The sequence below is a fragment of the Penaeus monodon genome, chromosome 14 (genome assembly GCF_015228065.2).
Source record: "Penaeus monodon isolate SGIC_2016 chromosome 14, NSTDA_Pmon_1, whole genome shotgun sequence".
In the NCBI taxonomy this organism is placed as follows: domain Eukaryota; kingdom Metazoa; phylum Arthropoda; class Malacostraca; order Decapoda; family Penaeidae; genus Penaeus; species Penaeus monodon.
In genome coordinates, this window is record NC_051399.1 from 28,266,299 (window position 1) to 28,286,705 (window position 20,407).

The 20,407-nt window shown below is 41.3% G+C and overlaps 3 protein-coding genes across 6 annotated transcripts; all 3 read left to right on the forward strand.

Moving 5' to 3' along the window:
• The first annotated feature begins 7,643 nt into the window (after window positions 1–7,643).
• LOC119581035 lies at window positions 7,644–9,337 on the forward strand. 2 transcript variants are annotated; one of them, XM_037929318.1, is made up of 4 exons: window positions 7,644–7,749; window positions 8,012–8,065; window positions 8,193–8,354; window positions 8,920–9,337. In XM_037929318.1, the coding sequence occupies exons 2-4, from the start codon at window positions 8,014–8,016 to the stop codon at window positions 9,105–9,107; spliced, it is 402 nt and encodes a 133-aa protein (XP_037785246.1). In that variant the 5' UTR covers window positions 7,644–7,749; window positions 8,012–8,013; the 3' UTR covers window positions 9,108–9,337. The 2 variants fall into 2 exon arrangements, with proteins under 2 accessions (XP_037785246.1, XP_037785249.1); XM_037929321.1 differs by having other exon boundaries at window positions 7,683–7,748; window positions 8,008–8,065.
• Window positions 9,338–12,343: 3,006 nt separating this feature from the next.
• Window positions 12,344–14,081, forward strand: LOC119581034. Of its 2 annotated transcripts, none has more exons than XM_037929316.1 (4): window positions 12,344–12,449; window positions 12,712–12,765; window positions 12,893–13,054; window positions 13,664–14,081. In XM_037929316.1, the coding sequence occupies exons 2-4, from the start codon at window positions 12,714–12,716 to the stop codon at window positions 13,849–13,851; spliced, it is 402 nt and encodes a 133-aa protein (XP_037785244.1). In that variant the 5' UTR covers window positions 12,344–12,449; window positions 12,712–12,713; the 3' UTR covers window positions 13,852–14,081. The 2 variants fall into 2 exon arrangements, with proteins under 2 accessions (XP_037785244.1, XP_037785245.1); XM_037929317.1 differs by having other exon boundaries at window positions 12,387–12,448; window positions 12,708–12,765.
• Window positions 14,082–17,176: 3,095 nt separating this feature from the next.
• LOC119581036 lies at window positions 17,177–18,880 on the forward strand. 2 transcript variants are annotated; one of them, XM_037929322.1, is made up of 4 exons: window positions 17,177–17,277; window positions 17,540–17,593; window positions 17,721–17,882; window positions 18,460–18,880. In XM_037929322.1, the coding sequence occupies exons 2-4, from the start codon at window positions 17,542–17,544 to the stop codon at window positions 18,645–18,647; spliced, it is 402 nt and encodes a 133-aa protein (XP_037785250.1). In that variant the 5' UTR covers window positions 17,177–17,277; window positions 17,540–17,541; the 3' UTR covers window positions 18,648–18,880. The 2 variants fall into 2 exon arrangements, with proteins under 2 accessions (XP_037785250.1, XP_037785251.1); XM_037929323.1 differs by having other exon boundaries at window positions 17,179–17,276; window positions 17,536–17,593.
• Window positions 18,881–20,407: the final 1,527 nt, after the last annotated feature.

Genomic DNA, 20,407 nt, shown 5'->3' on the forward strand with positions numbered 1-20,407 from the left:
CTCGAGGCGAGTTTCCAGGCAGGCCCACGGTCCATCTCTAATCCCTCACGACAGGTCTCGTCGAGCTGCCCAAGCCATGACCTCCTGGGTTGTCCAAGGACTCAGATAGAATCCAACATCATCGGCAAAGTCAAGGTCTGAGACCTTGATATTGCCTAGTGTTGCTCCACACTGAATTTGGCTAGTAGCTCTGCCCATTATCCAGTCTATACAGGTGTTGAAATGTGTTGATGCAAGGACACAGCCTTGCCTCACCCCTGAATTAACAGGGAAGAAGTTCGACAGACCCCCACCACACTTTACAGCAGTTTCAATATTGGTATAAAGATTTGCTAGTAGGCCAATAATCAGCATTGGAATTCCCGAGTCTCAGGATCTCTCATAGTGATTCCCAATGCACTGAGTTAAATGCCTTCTTGAGGTCGATGTAGGCTGCGAGCAACCCACGGCCAAACTCACAATGGCATTCCACAATTACTCGAAGCGCTAGTATTCGGTCTATTGTGGACTTGTCAGGAGTGAATCCAGACTGCTCTGGTCTCTGATGCCTCAGTAGGTGGTTGCGGATCTGTTTCAGAAGAATGTGGGAATGTGGGAAAAAACTTTGCCTGGTATGCTGAGCAGTGTAATGCCACAGTCCCAACGATCCCCTTTCCCCTTCCAGAGAGGGATGACCACGCCCCTCAATAGGTCAGGGGGAATGGTACCAGACTGCCAGATGGCAGTCAAGACTGTATGCAAGCCCCAAGCTATAGGTTCACCCCCAGCCTTGAACTAGTGAACTATCTTCCTGAAAGGAAAATGGGACTATCTTTGAGGGGGATCCCACATGCATGGAACTTCCTCTTGTGGCCACTAGGGACCAGCACTGACCTTACCAATTACATGGTGTACCCAAAGACTATGAAACAAAAGTGCTTTCTGTGATTAACTGTATGTGATCATTGTAATTGTTTATCTTTACTGCATATTGTGTAAATTTTAAAACAACTTGGAAACCGGGGTTTCAGACCCTTTTTAACTCTCCTCGTTGCTTGCCGCCTCTCTTAAAGAGGCTCTCACGCTCGCACGGCCGAAGCTACAGGTACTCTCTCTCCTTATCCAACGAGCAGTTTGCTTATCTCAGTAAGGCTTTCAGAGATCCTTGACGGAAGACTGCAGGAATAGGGAACCTCCTGCTTTAAAACAGATTGGAGAGAGGCCATACTCAAGCCCTTTTTTTTTATTATCCAGTGGTGAATGGACGTTGAGATAAGTAGTGTGATGCAGCTTTATACACAAGTTTTGATATGAATTGTCACTTATGTGAATTTGCTCATGCCCCTTAATTAGATATTAATTTTATGTCCTGTTTTCTTTGCCATGCATTGTGTATTTTTAACGAAGAGTTGTGCCCAGGCTCTTTGATCGTTTGCTATATCCTTGTTACAAATTCAAGAGCAAGATTTATCCCCGACCCACCATGCCTTCGGAGAGTGCTTACTGCTCGGCCTGCTCTGTCGGCAATGATTTTGATGTAGAGATTAATCATTTGAGTTGAATTGGCATATGCCAATGGACTCCTGAGCTGCTCAAAGAACTCCCATAGAGCAACTGGGTCCATCAAGTTGTCAAGTTCTGTGAATTGGTCAGAGACTGCCATGGTGAACCCACGGGCACACTCCTCCCTTAGTCTGTCCAGGTGAAACACCTTAGAGGGAGGGACGGGGAGTTTTGGAGGGACGGGGAGTTTTGAAGTGGATCCGCAGGGTAGCCACAACCAGCCTATGGTCAGTGCCACAGAACTCGGCACTCTGGTAAACTCTGTAGTTCTGGAGGATCCTCCATTGCGTGCTAACAAGAATGTGGTTGATCTCCTTGGCCACTTTACCTGTATTGCTATACCATGTCCGACGATGCGGGTTGGAGTGCTAGTACCAGGAGCCAGAGATCCTCATTCTCTGGGATCTAGCAAAGTCCCGGAGAAGGAGGCTGTTCTCGCTGCCGGGATCAGCTCTCGAGCCATGGGGGCCGACGGACATCTCATAGTCAGCTTGGTCACAGCCAGATACTGCATTGAAGTCGCCCAGAACAATGCGAATATCTCGCCGGGGGCAATTGTCTGCCACAGATGCGAGTTTACAAACATCAGTAGGAGTGTATACAGCAATAAGAGACATGAAGCCAAAGGCATGCTTCAGTCTCAATGCCATAATATGATCATTAACTAGTGTCACCTCAACTACCGAGGGCTGTCCCTTGATAGCAGAGCTAACCGCTCATCCTGCCACAAGTGCCTAAGGTTAAGCCTCGGGTGGACACTCCGGTTGCACGCCACCTCCCGCCAATGCTGCCCCAAATAAAGGGAATCGGCGGGTTGTGGGGCCCCCATCCACCTGTGGGGTTCCCAAGTGCTTTGCCCCACAAGCTTCATGGTGGGTTGATGCCTGCCAAGATGCAGGCAGGACAAGTAACTCTTATTCCCATCCTGCACCCCAACATTTGCCTTCCCAATGGGACCCACAGCCCACCTTGCTTGCTGGTTGGGAGGGACAGCACCCCTTCCCCCAGCATAACCATTTATTAATGACGTTGTCGGAGAGGACTGGCAGGGCCATAGCTCCATACCTCTGGGGCCTCCTGCTGCTCTGAGATCCCCCATAGTTTAGCCTGGGACTACAAGGTGCCCAGTTACCCATGGGTGGCCACGAGGAAGCACTGCAGAAGTCTCGATGACGGAGAGGCTGTGACCTGGCAGGGGAGACTTATGCAAAGCCGCTCCCTTTTTCCGCACTAGGCTAGCCAGTGGTGGCAGCTGCAAGCAAGAAGGCATGCAAACACTTAAAACTATCTAGGCTACCACACCATCGCTTCACATCACCTTGCCCATGGAGCACCCACCCATACATACATACATATACATATATATATATATATATATATATATATATATATATATATATATATATATATATGTACATATGTTTATATATGTATATGTTTATATATGTACATATATATACATACAAACACGTATATGTATGTATATATATATATATATATATATATATATATATAATAATATATAGTATATATTATATATATATATATATATATTATATTTATATATATATATATATATATTATGTATATTGATTATAATGTATATAATATATATATATACATAATATATTATATTATTATATATTACATATATAGTATATATATATATTATATAATATATATATATATATATATATACAATATACATACTATATATATAATAATTATAAATACTATATATGATATAAATGTATATATATATATATATATATGTATATATGATTATATACGTATATATAATATATATATTTTACAATTATATATATATATATATATATTATTATATATATATTTATATATATATATATATATATATATATATATATATATATATATATATGTATATATATATATATATATATATATATATATATATATATGTATTTACATCCACACCCACACATATATATATCATCATTAGGGAGCTAACGCCGGCAGGGGCGCATAACCGCATCCACCCTTCATTTCCATCTATGAGGGTCCCTCCACCCATGAGGGACCCTCTGCCATGAGGCCTCTTCCACCCAGGGTTGTCTCGAACAGAGACAACCTGATGGGCAGGATCATCCTGTGGGAAACGTGCGAGGTGGCAGGTAACAGGTTCTGTACCAGTCTCACAGTGGGACTGTTGGTTGGACACATGGTCCAGCCAATTGTTCCCCATGATCTGGCGCACGGACCTGTTACAAAAGGCATCAAGACGAGATTCTAAAGCACAAGATAGTTTCACTACCGTATAGTAAACCTGGCAATACCAGGGTCTTGAAGAAGTGCAATTTGGTCCTTCTGCACAGGTACCGACACCTCCAAATACTCTTGTTGATAACCCCTGCTGCCGGGCCAATTCATCTGACTTCCTGGTCTGGCAGCCCAGAGTCATGAACTGCACTACCGAGGTATATAAAGCTCTCTGTGACCTCAATGTTCTCGCCACAAGCATGTAACGACTGAACAGGATCTCTAAGCAGGCCCCATATATCCTGAATCTTGGTCATGGTCCAGGATACCTCTAGCCCCAGGGGCTTCGCTTCATTGCTAGATGCATCAAGAGCCACCACTAGGGTTTCTAGAGATTCAGAAAGAATAGCAACATCATCAGCAAAGTTAATTTCTGTAACCTTGATATTGCCCAAAGTTGCTCCACAGTGACTTTGGATAGTAGCTCTACCCAGTATCCAGTCCATGCAAGTGTTGGAGTGTTGGTGCATGAAGACAGCCTTGTCTTACTCCTGAACTAACAGGGAAGAAGCTCGACAAGCCCCCACCACACTTTACACACTTTGGTGCCTCAGCAGGTGGTCTCTGACACATCTCAGGTCTGGCAAAGGAATTTTGATACTACCCAAATCCTAGTTAACTGTTAGTGGATAAGCCTGGTAAAACTGCTCAAATTACACAGATGACTGCGAACTGCAGTCATCTGTGAGGAGGGCTTTGAGTTCTGCTTTCTCAGGGTTTGGTAGGCAGGACAAAAGTTATTTATTAGGAAACGGCTTTCGACTCCTCTGCAAGATTTCTGATAAACTATTCCTTGTCCCCTCTTAGCAGTGACCTAGCCCTGTGCACCATGGAAAGGTGCAAATCGTGATCCCCTGACAGTCAGGCTGTATGACAGGCATCTGTGGCACCCAGTGTCTCCTGCAAGATGAATATTCTGTCTTGCTCTTGGGCATTCACCATTTCTTGGGCTGCATTGAGTTTCATGCTAGGTGTCCCACAGAAGAATAGGGTCTGTCAGGCCCCCAAGTGCTGCAAAACGACCAGAGATAGCCTCAGTAAACCCATGGGCACATTCCTCCTTTCAACCTGTCCACATGAAACACCCTAGGGTGTTCATTGGAATGATGGGAGGTTCTGAAGTGGACCTGGAGAGTAGCCACAACTAATCTATAATCAGTTCCACAGAACTTGGTGCTACAATACACCCTGCAGTTATGGAGAATCCTCCGAGTGCTAATGAGGATGTGGTCGATCTCCTTGGCTACATTACCCATATCACTGTACCAAGTCCAATGATGTGGGTCAGAACGCTGATACCAAGAGCCAGAAATCCTGTTTGTCACAGATGCAAGTTTGGCAAAATCATCTCTTTCATATTAAGTTCATAAAAATCAGTAGGAGCATACACAATCATAAGAGACATGAAGCCAAATGTAAGCTTCAGCCTCAATACCATTATACATTCATTGACTGGAGTGGCCTCTACTAGCAAAGGTTGAATTGTGCTGGAGATGGCTATGGCTACTCCCTGGAGATGGTGACCATCGCTGCGGCCTGACCAGTAGTAAGTGTAGCCACCCACACTAATCGTGCCCCTGACAGGTCTTTTTCCAGCTCAGCCAACCCCACCAACGTTGCCCCATATAGTGAAGTTTGACTGGCTGCAGGCCCCATAATCCACCTATGGGGATCCCGTGGGCTTTGCCCCACAAGCCTACGCCAGGTAGGGCCCACAGCCTGCTTTACTTGCTGGGTAAGAGGGACGTGTACCCTCCCCCCAGCACCAACAACTATATCTTCACTGCAAGTTTGGATTATCTTGGGGAGGCAGACTGGCAAGGCCTGCTTCCCCACAGCTACCCATTGACACCAGGGGGAATGGGGGCAGGAGTTAGTACGAAGCCAGGGCGTGTCTACATGCCAGTGGGCATGTAGACCTTTAATACCTTTAGGGACTCCTGCTGCTCCAAGAGCCTCCACAGTTCAGCCTAGGACCGCAAGGTACCTAGTTTCCATGGGTGGCCACGAGGAAGCATTGCAGAAGTCTTGATGGAGCTGGCAGGGGAGTCTTATACACAGCTGCTCACTTTTCGCACCAGGATAGCCAGCAGTGGCAGCTGCAAGCGAGAAGGCATGAAAAGCAATAAGCACTAATTATGCTACCACACCATCGCTTGACATCACCCCGAGCATGAAGCACCCACCCATATACATACTAAAGCCGTGGCTCACTGCAGAGTTTCCTCAGAGCTGAGATAAGATAAGTAACACAAATGGTGACAACCCCACAAGTTTTTTATTTTACAAAAGTCAGGCATATATGTAGAACAGGTGAGGATCACAGAACAAGGAATAACCAATCACGAGCGGCCACCCCTCGCGTGATCACGGGGCGTAGCTATTCTGGCGAATGACGAGCAGCCATCTGCTCACGTGACCATAGCGTGTGGCTCGTCTGGCGAATGGCGAGCAGCTTGTTACTGCGGGGTCGAGCAAACCAAGCGGTTACAATACACACACACACAAACACATACGTACATATATATGTGTGTGTGTGTGTGTGTGTGTGTGTGTGTGTGTATGTGTGCGCGTGTGTGTGCGTGCACGCACATTTATATTCATTTGTATATCTACATATGTAAATAAAACCATAACCCTTGATGACATACCGTTTTGTTCCTGACTTTAAAAACTAATACAGTATTATCTAAATAAGTATATCTGAATACACTTCACTCCTTACAGGAAATATTATGAATTCGTCATCGACAACAGCAGCCCAATCTCACTCATACTAATGTAGTGTACGGACATGTGTAGTCCCCAGGGGGCCCCACTTACCAAGAAGGGTGCCTTAAGGGCCAGGGGGCCTTCCCATGAAGGTCAGTGGGCATCTGTAGGGTAAGCCCACCCCCTGCTATCAGATCCCCTACTACTATTGATGTTCCATGGGGAATATGACCTTGTGGGATGTCACAGTGGGAAATCTCTTAAATGGCCCAGTGTGTGGAAAGTGGAACAAGTCCCATGTTGTCCCAGCCTGTGTGGGGCACCTGGCCCACCTACAACTTTGCTCTTTTGCAACAAAATATGATACCTACTATAAACACTACCCAAATGACATCTAAATGCACTAGGGTATAACATCTCTATAATAACGACTAAAACATCACATGTCTAAAAATAAACAGCTATCAATAGGGTTCACTATACCTATCACAATGGCATTGCATGAGAATGAAGCGATTCTGGGTGATGTGACTCAATCTCACGCCCACACACCTGCAGGTGCAACGACACCTTATGGAGGCGAAAGTGGTTGCGGGGGCGTGAGCAACGACCCCTAACAGGCCTACAGGCTTCAAGTGCAGTGCAACCCATGAGAGGCCATGAGGGCTCTTGACCCCACTGACCATAGCACCAAAAGCACGGCTCTTGCGTGACTCGATGACTCTATCCTACAGCAACCTTGCACGGACTCACTACTCGATTTACGTCCAACGTACACACACACACACACACACACACACACACACACATTTGCGCACACACATTGTACGCACAGAGCGAGCATCATCTGAAAGTGTGTGGGGGGGGGGGTGCTGAGTACAGTATGTCACGCTACACTAATAACATTGTTTGAAATTACTTTCTTTTTACTACTGCATTTTGATAATTACATTTGGTTGTATTAACCACAAAAAATATTGGTTTTCCACTCAATAGAATGAATGGGAAGGGAATCTGCAAATGGTAGAACTGTTCTCATTCTCTCTCTCTCATTTTCCTTTATCTGCTCTCTGTCTCCCGCTCTCTCGCTCCATCCCTCCCCCCCCTACTAGATTTTATCAGTATTAGCTGTTGCATGAAGTAGATCGCTGAGGCAGCCACTCTGCCTTTGGTCCTGCTTGAAGTAGCCAGCGAAAAGTGAGTTACTTTTGCCATTGTTTTTCATTCATCTATCGGTTTTGAGTTATTTTTGTCAATGGAAAATCCACGCAAGTTGTTTGCTTACTGCTGTTGTTGTTTTAGATGAAATTTTTGCGAATGGATTTATCAAGAAAATGGGTGTATAATGACCTTGAGACTTATATTATGAAAGTAAGCTAATCATGGACCTGATCATTTTATATCAATGTATTAAAATGATTCGTGTTTTCCCCAACTCTAACTGCAACTTGGCACATAGCAATGGCAAAACTCGCCGTCTTCCTCGTGGCAGTAGTTGCCATCGCACAGACTAGTAAGTACTGAACCATCTGTCAAGAATGTGTGGTCTTTAATGAACAATATAAGGACTTACTCCTCTTAAAAGCCAAATTTCAAGAGCGATTTTCCAACGAAAGTTACCCCCCTGCTCTTGCACACAGGTGCCGAGCTACAGTGCTACACGTGCATAGGATACAACTCTTCTTCTCCTTTTAATGAAATGTACAACAACCCATTCTGCGTGTCGGAAAACTTCCAGGCTTCGAAGGTGCCGAAGTTAAAATCTCAAAGGGGCATATGTTACGCCGAGACTGATAAGGCGGGTGCGTGTGTGTGTTTTTCAGTTTCGTTGTTTCATTGTGGCACACACACACACACACACACACACACACACACACACATACATGTATTGATTCTGTTGATTGTGATATGTTCGTCTTCTTTTGTTTGGTGGAAACTAAACTAGGATCATTAGAGATCAGCTCTTACAAAAATAAAAGGGAGTTCTTCATGATCCTCTGCTTCTCATGCCAGGCTCGGCCAGAGAATGTCGCTGCCAGACATGACTACAGAGAATCTCATTCCTTTAGGTGATATGCTACACAGCAATATAAACTAAACATAATCTTCTATATTTCACATGGCGGAACATATCGCACAAAAAGCATTATATTGGGGGTGTGATGACAGCATTATCGTACGTATATTATGGTAATTATGTAATCTTATTATATACATTGCCTTTTGTGTGATGTGTTACACCATATATTATGATAATTATGTAATGTTATTATAGATGTACGGTAATGCTATCATCACAACCCGTAAATAAAGGCACTTCAGTATCACAACCCACACATTCAACTGTAATTTGTTTCTTCAACAAAGATATTGGCGAGATCACGGTGCGATACGGAGAAGAAGGACTTCCATTGCCGCGTAACTACCTTTATATGACTGGTTACTTGTGCCAAGGACACCTGTGCAACAGCCGTCCCACGAGTTCAGCAGGGACGTCGTCTCTCCTGCTACCTCTCATGCTGATCCCCGCCGTCCTATCGCGTCTCCTGACTTGAGAGGAAGGGAGGACAATTCACAGTTGGTTCCATCATCTCATACATGATTGTTCAATTTAAAAACCTAGTTTCATGATTTGCAGTTTATAATATGCAGGTATTTACAGATGTAATATACTTCCGTGATTTATTGAAGGAACCATGAGGTTGCCTATAGCCAGCCTCATGGTTCCTCTGAAGCTTTTGATTTTCTTGGAAAAGTTTTTAGAGAAATGGCACTTATAAGGAAACTTTATTTTTTTCATCCTGGGTGATCTAAATGATGATATAAATAAGCCTAATGCAAAGTTATTTAAGATAATTAGGGGAAAAAAAGAAAGCACAAGGTTAACAAATCTACAAGGGTCACAGAAAACACTTTGTCATTAACTTATATGATAATAACAAATAGAGCTGATATCACTCCATGCAAAAGTCATTCCATGCCGTGTTGCCGATCTCGAACTCATAACAGTGACTCTTAATATAACGAAATAAGAACGATCACCTGTCATAAAAGGTTTTCGTGAATCAGTCAACTACGACTCTCAGTCATTATGTCAATAAATAATTGCCAAAGAATCAACTCTTTTAGAAAATTTGCAAATAGATAATGTATACAAACAGGTCTTTGCGGAAGTGATTCAATGACAGCATAGACGTCTGTTACAAAAAAATATTAGACGTTCTCCGTGGATAAAAAAGACATCAGGAGAGCCATAACAGCTAGAAATAGCGTCCATAAAGCTTTCAAAAATGAGATTCGCATTGACACTCTATTATAAACAAAAGAAGAGAAGTATCAAATCACTTATACATGGAATCAAAACAAATAAAAAAAAAAAAAAAATAAAGAAGAAAAAATAAATTGTAAAAAAGACTGCTAAAACATGGAGGTTAATTAAAACACTTCTGCCAAACAAAAAACATCACAGAGATAACAATCTAAATTCCAGAATTAGTGCGCTAAAATTGGACATCTCATATATAAACAAAGAAACGCTTCCGTATATCAGCAAAATACAGGTAGGATAAGACCACCAGGATGCCATTGCTTTTCGCAGTCAGAGACAGCTTATCTGCAATGGCGCCTTATCTAACGGTTATCATTAACACATTGGACATCTCACATATGAACAAAGAAACGCTTCCATATATCAGCAAAATACAGGTAGGATAAGGATAAGGAATCCTTATTAATATACTAATAAATCACACTATCGATACATGTTGGCTCATAAGTTATCTAAATAACAGAACCCAATCAGTTAAAATTCGCGAGAATATTTCAACAAAATATTTTTTTTTTTCCATATCTATATTAGGCCCAATCCTGTTCAAAATATTCGAAAATGTTTTATCAACCATAACCCAAAATTGCCTTCTTGTTCAATACGCTGATGATTCACAATTTCTTCATAGTGATTCGGTAAACAACTTAGACCCAAAAGACACCGGCACAAGTAAAAGGATACCTTAGCATCAAATATCAAATATATACACACACACACACACACACACACACACACACACACACATATATATATATATATATATATATATATATATATATATATATATATATATGTATGTATATATATATGTATATATGTACATATATGTATATATGTATATATATACATATATATATGTATATACATACTAAAGCCGTGGCTCACTGCAGAGTTTCCTCAGAGCTGAGATAAGATAAGTAACACAAATGGTGACAACCCCACGAGTTTTTTATTTTACAAAAGTCAGGCATATATGTAGAACAGGTGAGGATCACAGAACAAGGAATAACCAATCACGAGCGGCCACCCCTCGCGTGATCACGGGGCGTAGCTATTCTGGCGAATGACGAGCAGCCATCTGCTCACGTGACCATAGCGTGTGGTTCGTCTGGCGAATGGCGAGCAGCTTGTTACTGCGGGGTCGAGCAAACCAAGCGGTTACAATACACACACACAAACACATACGTACATATGTGTGTGTGTGTGTGTGTATGTGTGTGTGTGTGTGTGTGTGTGTGTGTGTGTGTGTGTGTGTGTGCGTGCACGCACATTTATATTCATTTGTATATCTACATATGTAAATAAAACCATAACCCTTGATGACATACCGTTTTGTTCCTGACTTTAAAAACTAATACAGTATTATCTAAATAAGTATATCTGTATACACTTCACTCCTTACAGGAAATATTATGAATTCGTCATCGACAACAGCAGCCCAATCTCACTCATACTAATGTAGTGTACGGACATGTGTAGTCCCCAGGGGGCCCCACTTACCAAGAAGGGTGCCTTAAGGGCCAGGGGGCCTTCCCATGAAGGTCAGTGGGCATCTGTAGGGTAAGCCCACCCCCTGCTATCAGATCCCCTACTACTATTGATGTTCCATGGGGAATATGACCTTGTGGGATGTCACAGTGGGAAATCTCTTAAATGGCCCAGTGTGTGGAAAGTGGAACAAGTCCCATGTTGTCCCAGCCTGTGTGGGGCACCTGGCCCACCTACAACTTTGCTCTTTTGCAACAAAATATGATACCTACTATAAACACTACCCAAATGACATCTAAATGCACTAGGGTATAACATCTCTATAATAACGACTAAAACATCACATGTCTAAAAATAAACAGCTATCTATAGGGTTCACTATACCTATCACAATGGCATTGCATGAGAATGAAGCGATTCTGGGTGATGTGACTCAATCTCACGCCCACACACCTGCAGGTGCAACGACACCTTATGGAGGCGAAAGTGGTTGCGGGGGCGTGAGCAACGACCCCTAACAGGCCTACAGGCTTCAAGTGCAGTGCAACCCATGAGAGGCCATGAGGGCTCTTGACCCCACTGACCATAGCACCAAAAGCACGGCTCTTGCGTGACTCGATGACTCTATCCTACAGCAACCTTGCACGGACTCACTACTCGATTTACGTCCAACGTACACACACACGCACACACATTTGCGCACACACATTGTACGCACAGAGCGAGCATCATCTGAAAGTGTGTGTGGGGGGGTGCTGAGTACAGTATGTCACGCTACACTAATAACATTGTTTGAAATTACTTTCTTTTTACTACTGCATTTTGATAATTACATTTGGTTGTATTAACCACAAAAAATATTGGTTTTCCACTCAATAGAATGAATGGGAAGGGAATCTGCAAATGGTAGAACTGTTCTCATTCTCTCTCTCTCATTTTCCTTTATCTGCTCTCTGTCTCCCGCTCTCTCGCTCCATCCCTCCCCCCCCCTACTAGATTTTATCAGTATTAGCTGTTGCATGAAGTAGATCGCTGAGGCAGCCACTCTGCCTTTGGTCCTGCTTGAAGTAGCCAGCGAAAAGTGAGTTACTTTTGCCATTGTTTTTCATTCATCTATCGGTTTTGAGTTATTTTTGTCAATGGAAAATCCACGCAAGTTGTTTGCTTACTGCTGTTGTTGTTTTAGATGAAATTTTTGCGAATGGATTTATCAAGAAAATGGGTGTATAATGACCTTGAGACTTATATTATGAAAGTAAGCTAATCATGGACCTGATCATTTTATATCAATGTATTAAAATGATTCGTGTTTTCCCCAACTCTAACTGCAACTTGGCACATAGCAATGGCAAAACTCGCCGTCTTCCTCGTGGCAGTAGTTGCCATCGCACAGACTAGTAAGTACTGAACCATCTGTCAAGAATGTGTGGTCTTTAATGAACAATATAAGGACTTACTCCTCTTAAAAGCCAAATTTCAAGAGCGATTTTCCAACGAAAGTTACCCCCCTGCTCTTGCACACAGGTGCCGAGCTACAGTGCTACACGTGCATAGGATACAACTCTTCTTCTCCTTTTAATGAAATGTACAACAACCCATTCTGCGTGTCGGAAAACTTCCAGGCTTCGAAGGTGCCGAAGTTAAAATCTCAAAGGGGCATATGTTACGCCGAGACTGATAAGGCGGGTGCGTGTGTGTGTTTTTCAGTTTCGTTGTTTCATTGTGGCACACACACACACACACACACACACACACACACACACACACACACACACACACACACACACACACACACATACATGTATTGATTCTGTTGATTGTGATATGTTCGTCTTCTTTTGTTTGGTGGAAACTAAACTAGGATCATTAGAGATCAGCTCTTACAAAAATAAAAGGGAGTTCTTCATGATCCTCTGCTTCTCATGCCAGGCTCGGCCAGAGAATGTCGCTGCCAGACATGACTACAGAGAATCTCATTCCTTTAGGTGATATGCTAGGTGATATACTACACAGCAATATAAACTAAACATAATCTTCTATATTTCACATGGCGGAACATATCGCACAAAAAGCATTATATTGGGGGTGTGATGACAGCATTATCGTACGTATATTATGGTAATTATGTAATCTTATTATATACATTGCCTTTTGTGTGATGTGTTACACCATATATTATGATAATTATGTAATGTTATTATAGATGTACGGTAATGCTATCATCACAACCCGTAAATAAAGGCACTTCAGTATCACAACCCACACATTCAACTGTAATTTGTTTCTTCAACAAAGATATTGGCGAGATCACGGTGCGATACGGAGAAGAAGGACTTCCATTGCCGCGTAACTACCTTTATATGACTGGTTACTTGTGCCAAGGACACCTGTGCAACAGCCGTCCCACGAGTTCAGCAGGGACGTCGTCTCTCCTGCTACCTCTCATGCTGATCCCCGCCGTCCTATCGCGTCTCCTGACTTGAGAGGAAGGGAGGACAATTCACAGTTGGTTCCATCATCTCATACATGATTGTTCAATTTAAAAACCTAGTTTCATGATTTGCAGTTTATAATATGCAGGTATTTACAGATGTAATATACTTCCGTGATTTATTGAAGGAACCATGAGGTTGCCTATAGCCAGCCTCATGGTTCCTCTGAAGCTTTTGATTTTCTTGGAAAAGTTTTTAGAGAAATGGCACTTATAAGGAAACTTTATTTTTTTCATCCTGGGTGATCTAAATGATGATATAAATAAGCCTAATGCAAAGTTATTTAAGATAATTAGGGGAAAAAAAGAAAGCACAAGGTTAACAAATATACAAGGGTCAGAGAAAACACTTTGCCATTAACTTATATGATAATAACAAATAGAGCTGATATCACTCCATGCAAAAGTCATTCCATGCCATGTTGCCGATCACGAACTCATAACAGTGACTCTTAATATAACGAAATCAGAACGATCACCTGTCATAAAAGGTTTTCGTGAATCAGTCAACTACGACTCTCAGTCATTATGTCAATAAATAATTGCCAAAGAATCAACTCTTTTAGAAAATTTGCAAATAGATAATGTATACAAACAGGTCTTTGCGGAAGTGATTCAATGACAGCATAGACGTCTGTTACAAAAAAATATTAGACGTTCTCCGTGGATAAAAAAGACATCAGGAGAGCCATAACAGCTAGAAATAGCGTCCATAAAGCTTTCAAAAATGAGATTCGCATTGACACTCTATTATAAACAAAAGAAGAGAAGTATCAAATCACTTATACATGGAATCAAAACAAATAAAAAAAAAAAAAAATAAAGAAGAAAAAATAAATTGTAAAAAAGACTGCTAAAACATGGAGGTTAATTAAAACACTTCTGCCAAACAAAAAACATCACAGAGATAACAATCTAAATTCCAGAATTAGTGCGCTAAAATTGGACATCTCATATATAAACAAAGAAACGCTTCCGTATATCAGCAAAATACAGGTAGGATAAGACCACCAGGATGCCATTGCTTTTCGCAGTCAGAGACAGCTTATCTGCAATGGCGCCTTATCTAACGGTTATCATTAACACATTGGACATCTCACATATGAACAAAGAAACGCTTCCATATATCAGCAAAATACAGGTAGGATAAGGATAAGGAATCCTTATTAATATACTAATAAATCACACTATCGATACATGTTGGCTCATAAGTTATCTAAATAACAGAACCCAATCAGTTAAAATTCGCGAGAATATTTCAACAAAATATTTTTTTTTCCATATCTATATTAGGCCCAATCCTGTTCAAAATATTCGAAAATGTTTTATCAACCATAACCCAAAATTGCCTTCTTGTTCAATACGCTGATGATTCACAATTTCTTCATAGTGATTCGGTAAACAACTTAGACCCAAAAGACACCGGCACAAGTAAAAGGATACCTTAGCATCAAATATCAAATATATATATACACACACACACACACACACACACACACACACACACACACACACACACACACACATATATATATATATATATATATATATATATATATATATGTATGTATATATATATGTATATATATGTATATATATATATATGTATATATGTACATATATGTATATATGTATATATATACATATATATATGTATATACATACTAAAGCCGTGGCTCACTGCAGAGTTTCCTCAGAGCTGAGATAAGATAAGTAACACAAATGGTGACAACCCCACAAGTTTTTTATTTTACAAAAGTCAGGCATATATGTAGAACAGGTGAGGATCACAGAACAAGGAATAACCAATCACGAGCGGCTACCCCTCGCGTGATCACGGGGCGTAGCTATTCTGGCGAATGACGAGCAGCCATCTGCTCACGTGACCATAGCGTGTGGTTCGTCTGGCGAATGGCGAGCAGCTTGTTACTGCGGGGTCGAGCAAACAAAGCGGTTACAATACACACACACAAACACATACGTACATATATGTGTGTGTGTGTGTGTATGTGTGTGTGTGTGTGTGTGTGTGTGTGTGTGTGTGTGTGTGTGTGTGTGTGTGTGTGTGTGTGTGCGCGTGTGTGTGCGTGCATGCACATTTATATTCATTTGTATATCTACATATGTAAATAAAACCATAACCCTTGATGACATACCGTTTTGTTCCTGACTTTAAAAACTAATACAGTATTATCTAAATAAGTATATCTGTATACACTTCACTCCTTACAGGAAATATTATGAATTCGTCATCGACAACAGCAGCCCAATCTCACTCATACTAATGTAGTGTACGGACATGTGTAGTCCCCAGGGGGCCCCACTTACCAAGAAGGGTGCCTTAAGGGCCAGGGGGCCTTCCCATGAAGGTCAGTGGGCATCTGTAGGGTAAGCCCACCCCCTGCTATCAGATCCCCTACTACTATTGATGTTCCATGGGGAATATGACCTTGTGGGATGTCACAGTGGGAAATCTCTTAAATGGCCCAGTGTGTGGAAAGTGGAACAAGTCCCATGTTGTCCCAGCCTGTGTGGGGCACCTGGCCCACCTACAACTTTGCTCTTTTGCAACAAAATATGATACCTACTATAAACACTACCCAAATGACATCTAAATGCACTAGGGTATAACATCTCTATAATAACGACTAAAACATCACATGTCTAAAAATAAACAGCTATCAATAGGGTTCACTATACCTATCACAATGGCATTGCATGAGAATGAAGCGATTCTGGGTGATGTGACTCAATCTCACGCCCACACACCTGCAGGTGCAACGACACCTTATGGAGGCGAAAGTGGTTGCGGGGGCGTGAGCAACGACCCCTAACAGGCCTACAGGCTTCAAGTGCAGTGCAACCCATGAGAGGCCATGAGGGCTCTTGACCCCACTGACCATAGCACCAAAAGCACGGCTCTTGCGTGACTCGATGACTCTATCCTACAGCAACCTTGCACGGACTCACTACTCGATTTACGTCCAACGTACACACACACACACACACACACACACGCACACACATTTGCGCACACACATTGTACGCACAGAGCGAGCATCATCTGAAAGTGTGTGTGTGTGGGGGGGGGTGCTGAGTACAGTATGTCACGCTACACTAATAACATTGTTTGAAATTACTTTCTTTTTACTACTGCATTTTGATAATTACATTTGGTTGTATTAACCACAAAAAATATTGGTTTTCCACTCAATAGAATGAATGGGAAGGGAATCTGCAAATGGTAGAACTGTTCTCATTCTCTCTCTCTCATTTTCCTTTATCTGCTCTCTGTCTCCCGCTCTCTCGCTCCATCCCTCCCCCCCCTACTAGATTTTATCAGTATTAGCTGTTGCATGAAGTAGATCGCTGAGGCAGCCACTCTACCTTTGGTCCTGCTTGAAGTAGCCAGCGAAAAGTGAGTTACTTTTGCCAATGTTATTCATTCATCTATCGGTTTTGAGTTATTTTTGTCAATGGAAAATCCACGCAAGTTGTTTGCTTACTGCTGTTGTTGTTTTAGATGAAATTTTTGCGAATGGATTTATCAAGAAAATGGGTGTATAATGACCTTGAGACTTATATTATGAAAGTAAGCTAATCATGGACCTGATCATTTTATATCAATGTATTAAAATGATTCGTGTTTTCCCCAACTCTAACTGCAACTTGGCACATAGCAATGGCAAAACTCGCCGTCTTCCTCGTGGCAGTAGTTGCCATCGCACAGACTAGTAAGTACTGAACCATCTGTCAAGAATGTGTGGTCTTTAATGAACAATATAAGGACTTACTCCTCTTAAAAGCCAAATTTCAAGAGCGATTTTCCAACGAAAGTTACCCCCCTGCTCTTGCACACAGGTGCCGAGCTACAGTGCTACACGTGCATAGGATACAACTCTTCTTCTCCTTTTAATGAAATGTACAACAACCCATTCTGCGTGTCGGAAAACTTCCAGGCTTCGAAGGTGCCGAAGTTAAAATCTCAAAGGGGCATATGTTACGCCGAGACTGATAAGGCGGGTGCGTGTGTGTGTTTTTCAGTTTCGTTGTTTCATTGTGGCACACACACACACACACACACACACACACACACACACATACATGTATTGATTCTGTTGATTGTGATATGTTCGTCTTCTTTTGTTTGGTGGAAACTAAACTAGGATCATTAGAGATCAGCTCTTACAAAAATAAAAGGGAGTTCTTCATGATCCTCTGCTTCTCATGCCAGGCTCGGCCAGAGAATGTCGCTGCCAGACATGACTACAGAGAATCTCATTCCTTTAGGTGATATGCTAGGTGATATGCTACACAGCAATATAAACTAAACATAATCTTCTATATTTCACATGGCGGAACATATCGCACAAAAAGCATTATATTGGGGGTGTGATGACAGCATTATCGTACGTATATTATGGTAATTATGTAATCTTATTATATACATTGCCTTTTGTGTGATGTGTTACACCATATATTATGATAATTATGTAATGTTATTATAGATGTACGGTAATGCTATCATCACAACCCGTAAATAAAGGCACTTCAGTATCACAACCCACACATTCAACTGTAATTTGTTTCTTCAACAAAGATATTGGCGAGATCACGGTGCGATACGGAGAAGAAGGACTTCCATTGCCGCGTAACTACCTTTATATGACTGGTTACTTGTGCCAAGGACACCTGTGCAACAGCCGTCCCACGAGTTCAGCAGGGACGTCGTCTCTCCTGCTACCTCTCATGCTGATCCCCGCCGTCCTATCGCGTCTCCTGACTTGAGAGGAAGGGAGGACAATTCACAGTTGGTTCCATCATCTCATACATGATTGTTCAATTTAAAAACCTAGTTTCATGATTTGCAGTTTATAATATGCAGGTATTTACAGATGTAATATACTTCCGTGATTTATTGAAGGAACCATGAGGTTGCCTATAGCCAGCCTCATGGTTCCTCTGAAGCTTTTGATTTTCTTGGAAAAGTTTTTAGAGAAATGGCACTTATAAGGAAACTTTATTTTTTTTTCATCCTGGGTGATCTAAATGATGATATAAATAAGCCTAATGCAAAGTTATTTAAGATAATTAGGGGAAAAAAGAAAGCACAAGGTTAACAAACCTACAAGGGTCACAGAAAACACTTTGTCATTAACTTATGTGATAATAACAAATAGAGCTGATATCACTCCATGTAAAAGTCATTCCATGCCATGTTGCCGATCACGAACTCATAACAGTGACTCTTAATATAAAGAAATCAGAACGATCACCTGTCATAAAAGGTTTTCGTGAATCAGTCAACTACGACTCTCAGTCATTATGTCAATAAATAATTGCCAAAGAATCAACTCTTTTAGAAAATTTGCAAATAGATAATGTATACAAACAGGTCTTTGCGGAAGTGATTCAATGACAGCATAGACGTCTGTTACAAAAAAAATATTAGACGTTCTCCGTGGATAAAAAAGACATCAGGAGAGCCATAACAGCTAGAAATAGCGTCCATAAAGCTTTCAAAAATGAGATTCGCATTGACACTCCATTATAAACAAAAGAAGAGAAGTATCAAATCACTTATACATGGAATCAAAACAAATAAAAAAAAAAATAAAGAAAAAAAAATGTAAAAAAGACTGCTAAAACATGGAAGTTAATTAAAACACTTCTGCCAAACAAAAAACATCACAGAGATAACAATCTAAATTCCAGAATTAGTGCGAATGAATGATTTCTTCGCTAAAATTGGACATCTCACATATGAACAAAGAAACGCTTCCGTATACCAGCAAAATACAGGTAGGATAAGACCACCAGGATGCCATTGCTTTTCGCAATCAGAGACAGCTTATCTGCAATGGCGCCTTATCTAACGGTTATCATTAACATATTGGACATCTCACACATGAACAAAGAAACGCTTCCATATATCAGCAAAATACAGGTAGGATAAGGCCACTACCCAATATTTCCAGACCACAAACTGTAGAAATAGAAATTGTAGTCTTAACAATAAAACACCTGCCTGAAACTAATGCAGGATGCCATTGCTTTTCGCAATCAGAGACAGCTTATCTAACGGTTATCATTAACACATAAATATTCACCGGTGATTCATCATCGCTTTGGAAACATGGCATAGTAACACCAGTTTTCATATCCAGAGACACGGCAGAGTCAGTAACTATCGCCCTATTACCACACTCCCTATACTGTCTAAAGTTCTCGAAAATATCGTAGCAGACCAGTTGACAATATTTCTAGAGACAAATGACCTACTATCCAAAACATAACAGAAGTAAGCTGCCTACTGAAACATTATTATAGATACAAATAAAATTTATGAGAATATAGACAACCAAATAAGCTTGCTTACATTGTGCGATGTACCCAAGGCTTTTGATGATGTCAACCACGGAATCCTTATTAATATACTAATAAATCACACTATCGATACATGTTGGCTCATAAGTTATCTAAATAACAGAACCCAATCAGTTAAAATTCGCGAGAATATTTCAACAAAATATTTTTTTTTCCATAAC

Excerpts from the sequence above, each read along its gene's own strand:
- LOC119581035 (XM_037929318.1), top strand. The coding sequence starts at position 8,014 with ATGGCAAAACTCGCCGTCTTCCTCGTGGCAGTAGTTGCCATCGCACAG. Across the intron at positions 8,066-8,192 it reads AGTTGCCATCGCACAGACTA|GTGCCGAGCTACAGTGCTAC; the intron begins GTAAGTACTGAA and ends TCTTGCACACAG. Across the intron at positions 8,355-8,919 it reads CGCCGAGACTGATAAGGCGG|ATATTGGCGAGATCACGGTG; the intron begins GTGCGTGTGTGT and ends TCTTCAACAAAG.
- LOC119581034 (XM_037929316.1), top strand. The coding sequence starts at position 12,714 with ATGGCAAAACTCGCCGTCTTCCTCGTGGCAGTAGTTGCCATCGCACAG. Across the intron at positions 12,766-12,892 it reads AGTTGCCATCGCACAGACTA|GTGCCGAGCTACAGTGCTAC; the intron begins GTAAGTACTGAA and ends TCTTGCACACAG. Across the intron at positions 13,055-13,663 it reads CGCCGAGACTGATAAGGCGG|ATATTGGCGAGATCACGGTG; the intron begins GTGCGTGTGTGT and ends TCTTCAACAAAG.
- LOC119581036 (XM_037929322.1), top strand. The coding sequence starts at position 17,542 with ATGGCAAAACTCGCCGTCTTCCTCGTGGCAGTAGTTGCCATCGCACAG. Across the intron at positions 17,594-17,720 it reads AGTTGCCATCGCACAGACTA|GTGCCGAGCTACAGTGCTAC; the intron begins GTAAGTACTGAA and ends TCTTGCACACAG. Across the intron at positions 17,883-18,459 it reads CGCCGAGACTGATAAGGCGG|ATATTGGCGAGATCACGGTG; the intron begins GTGCGTGTGTGT and ends TCTTCAACAAAG.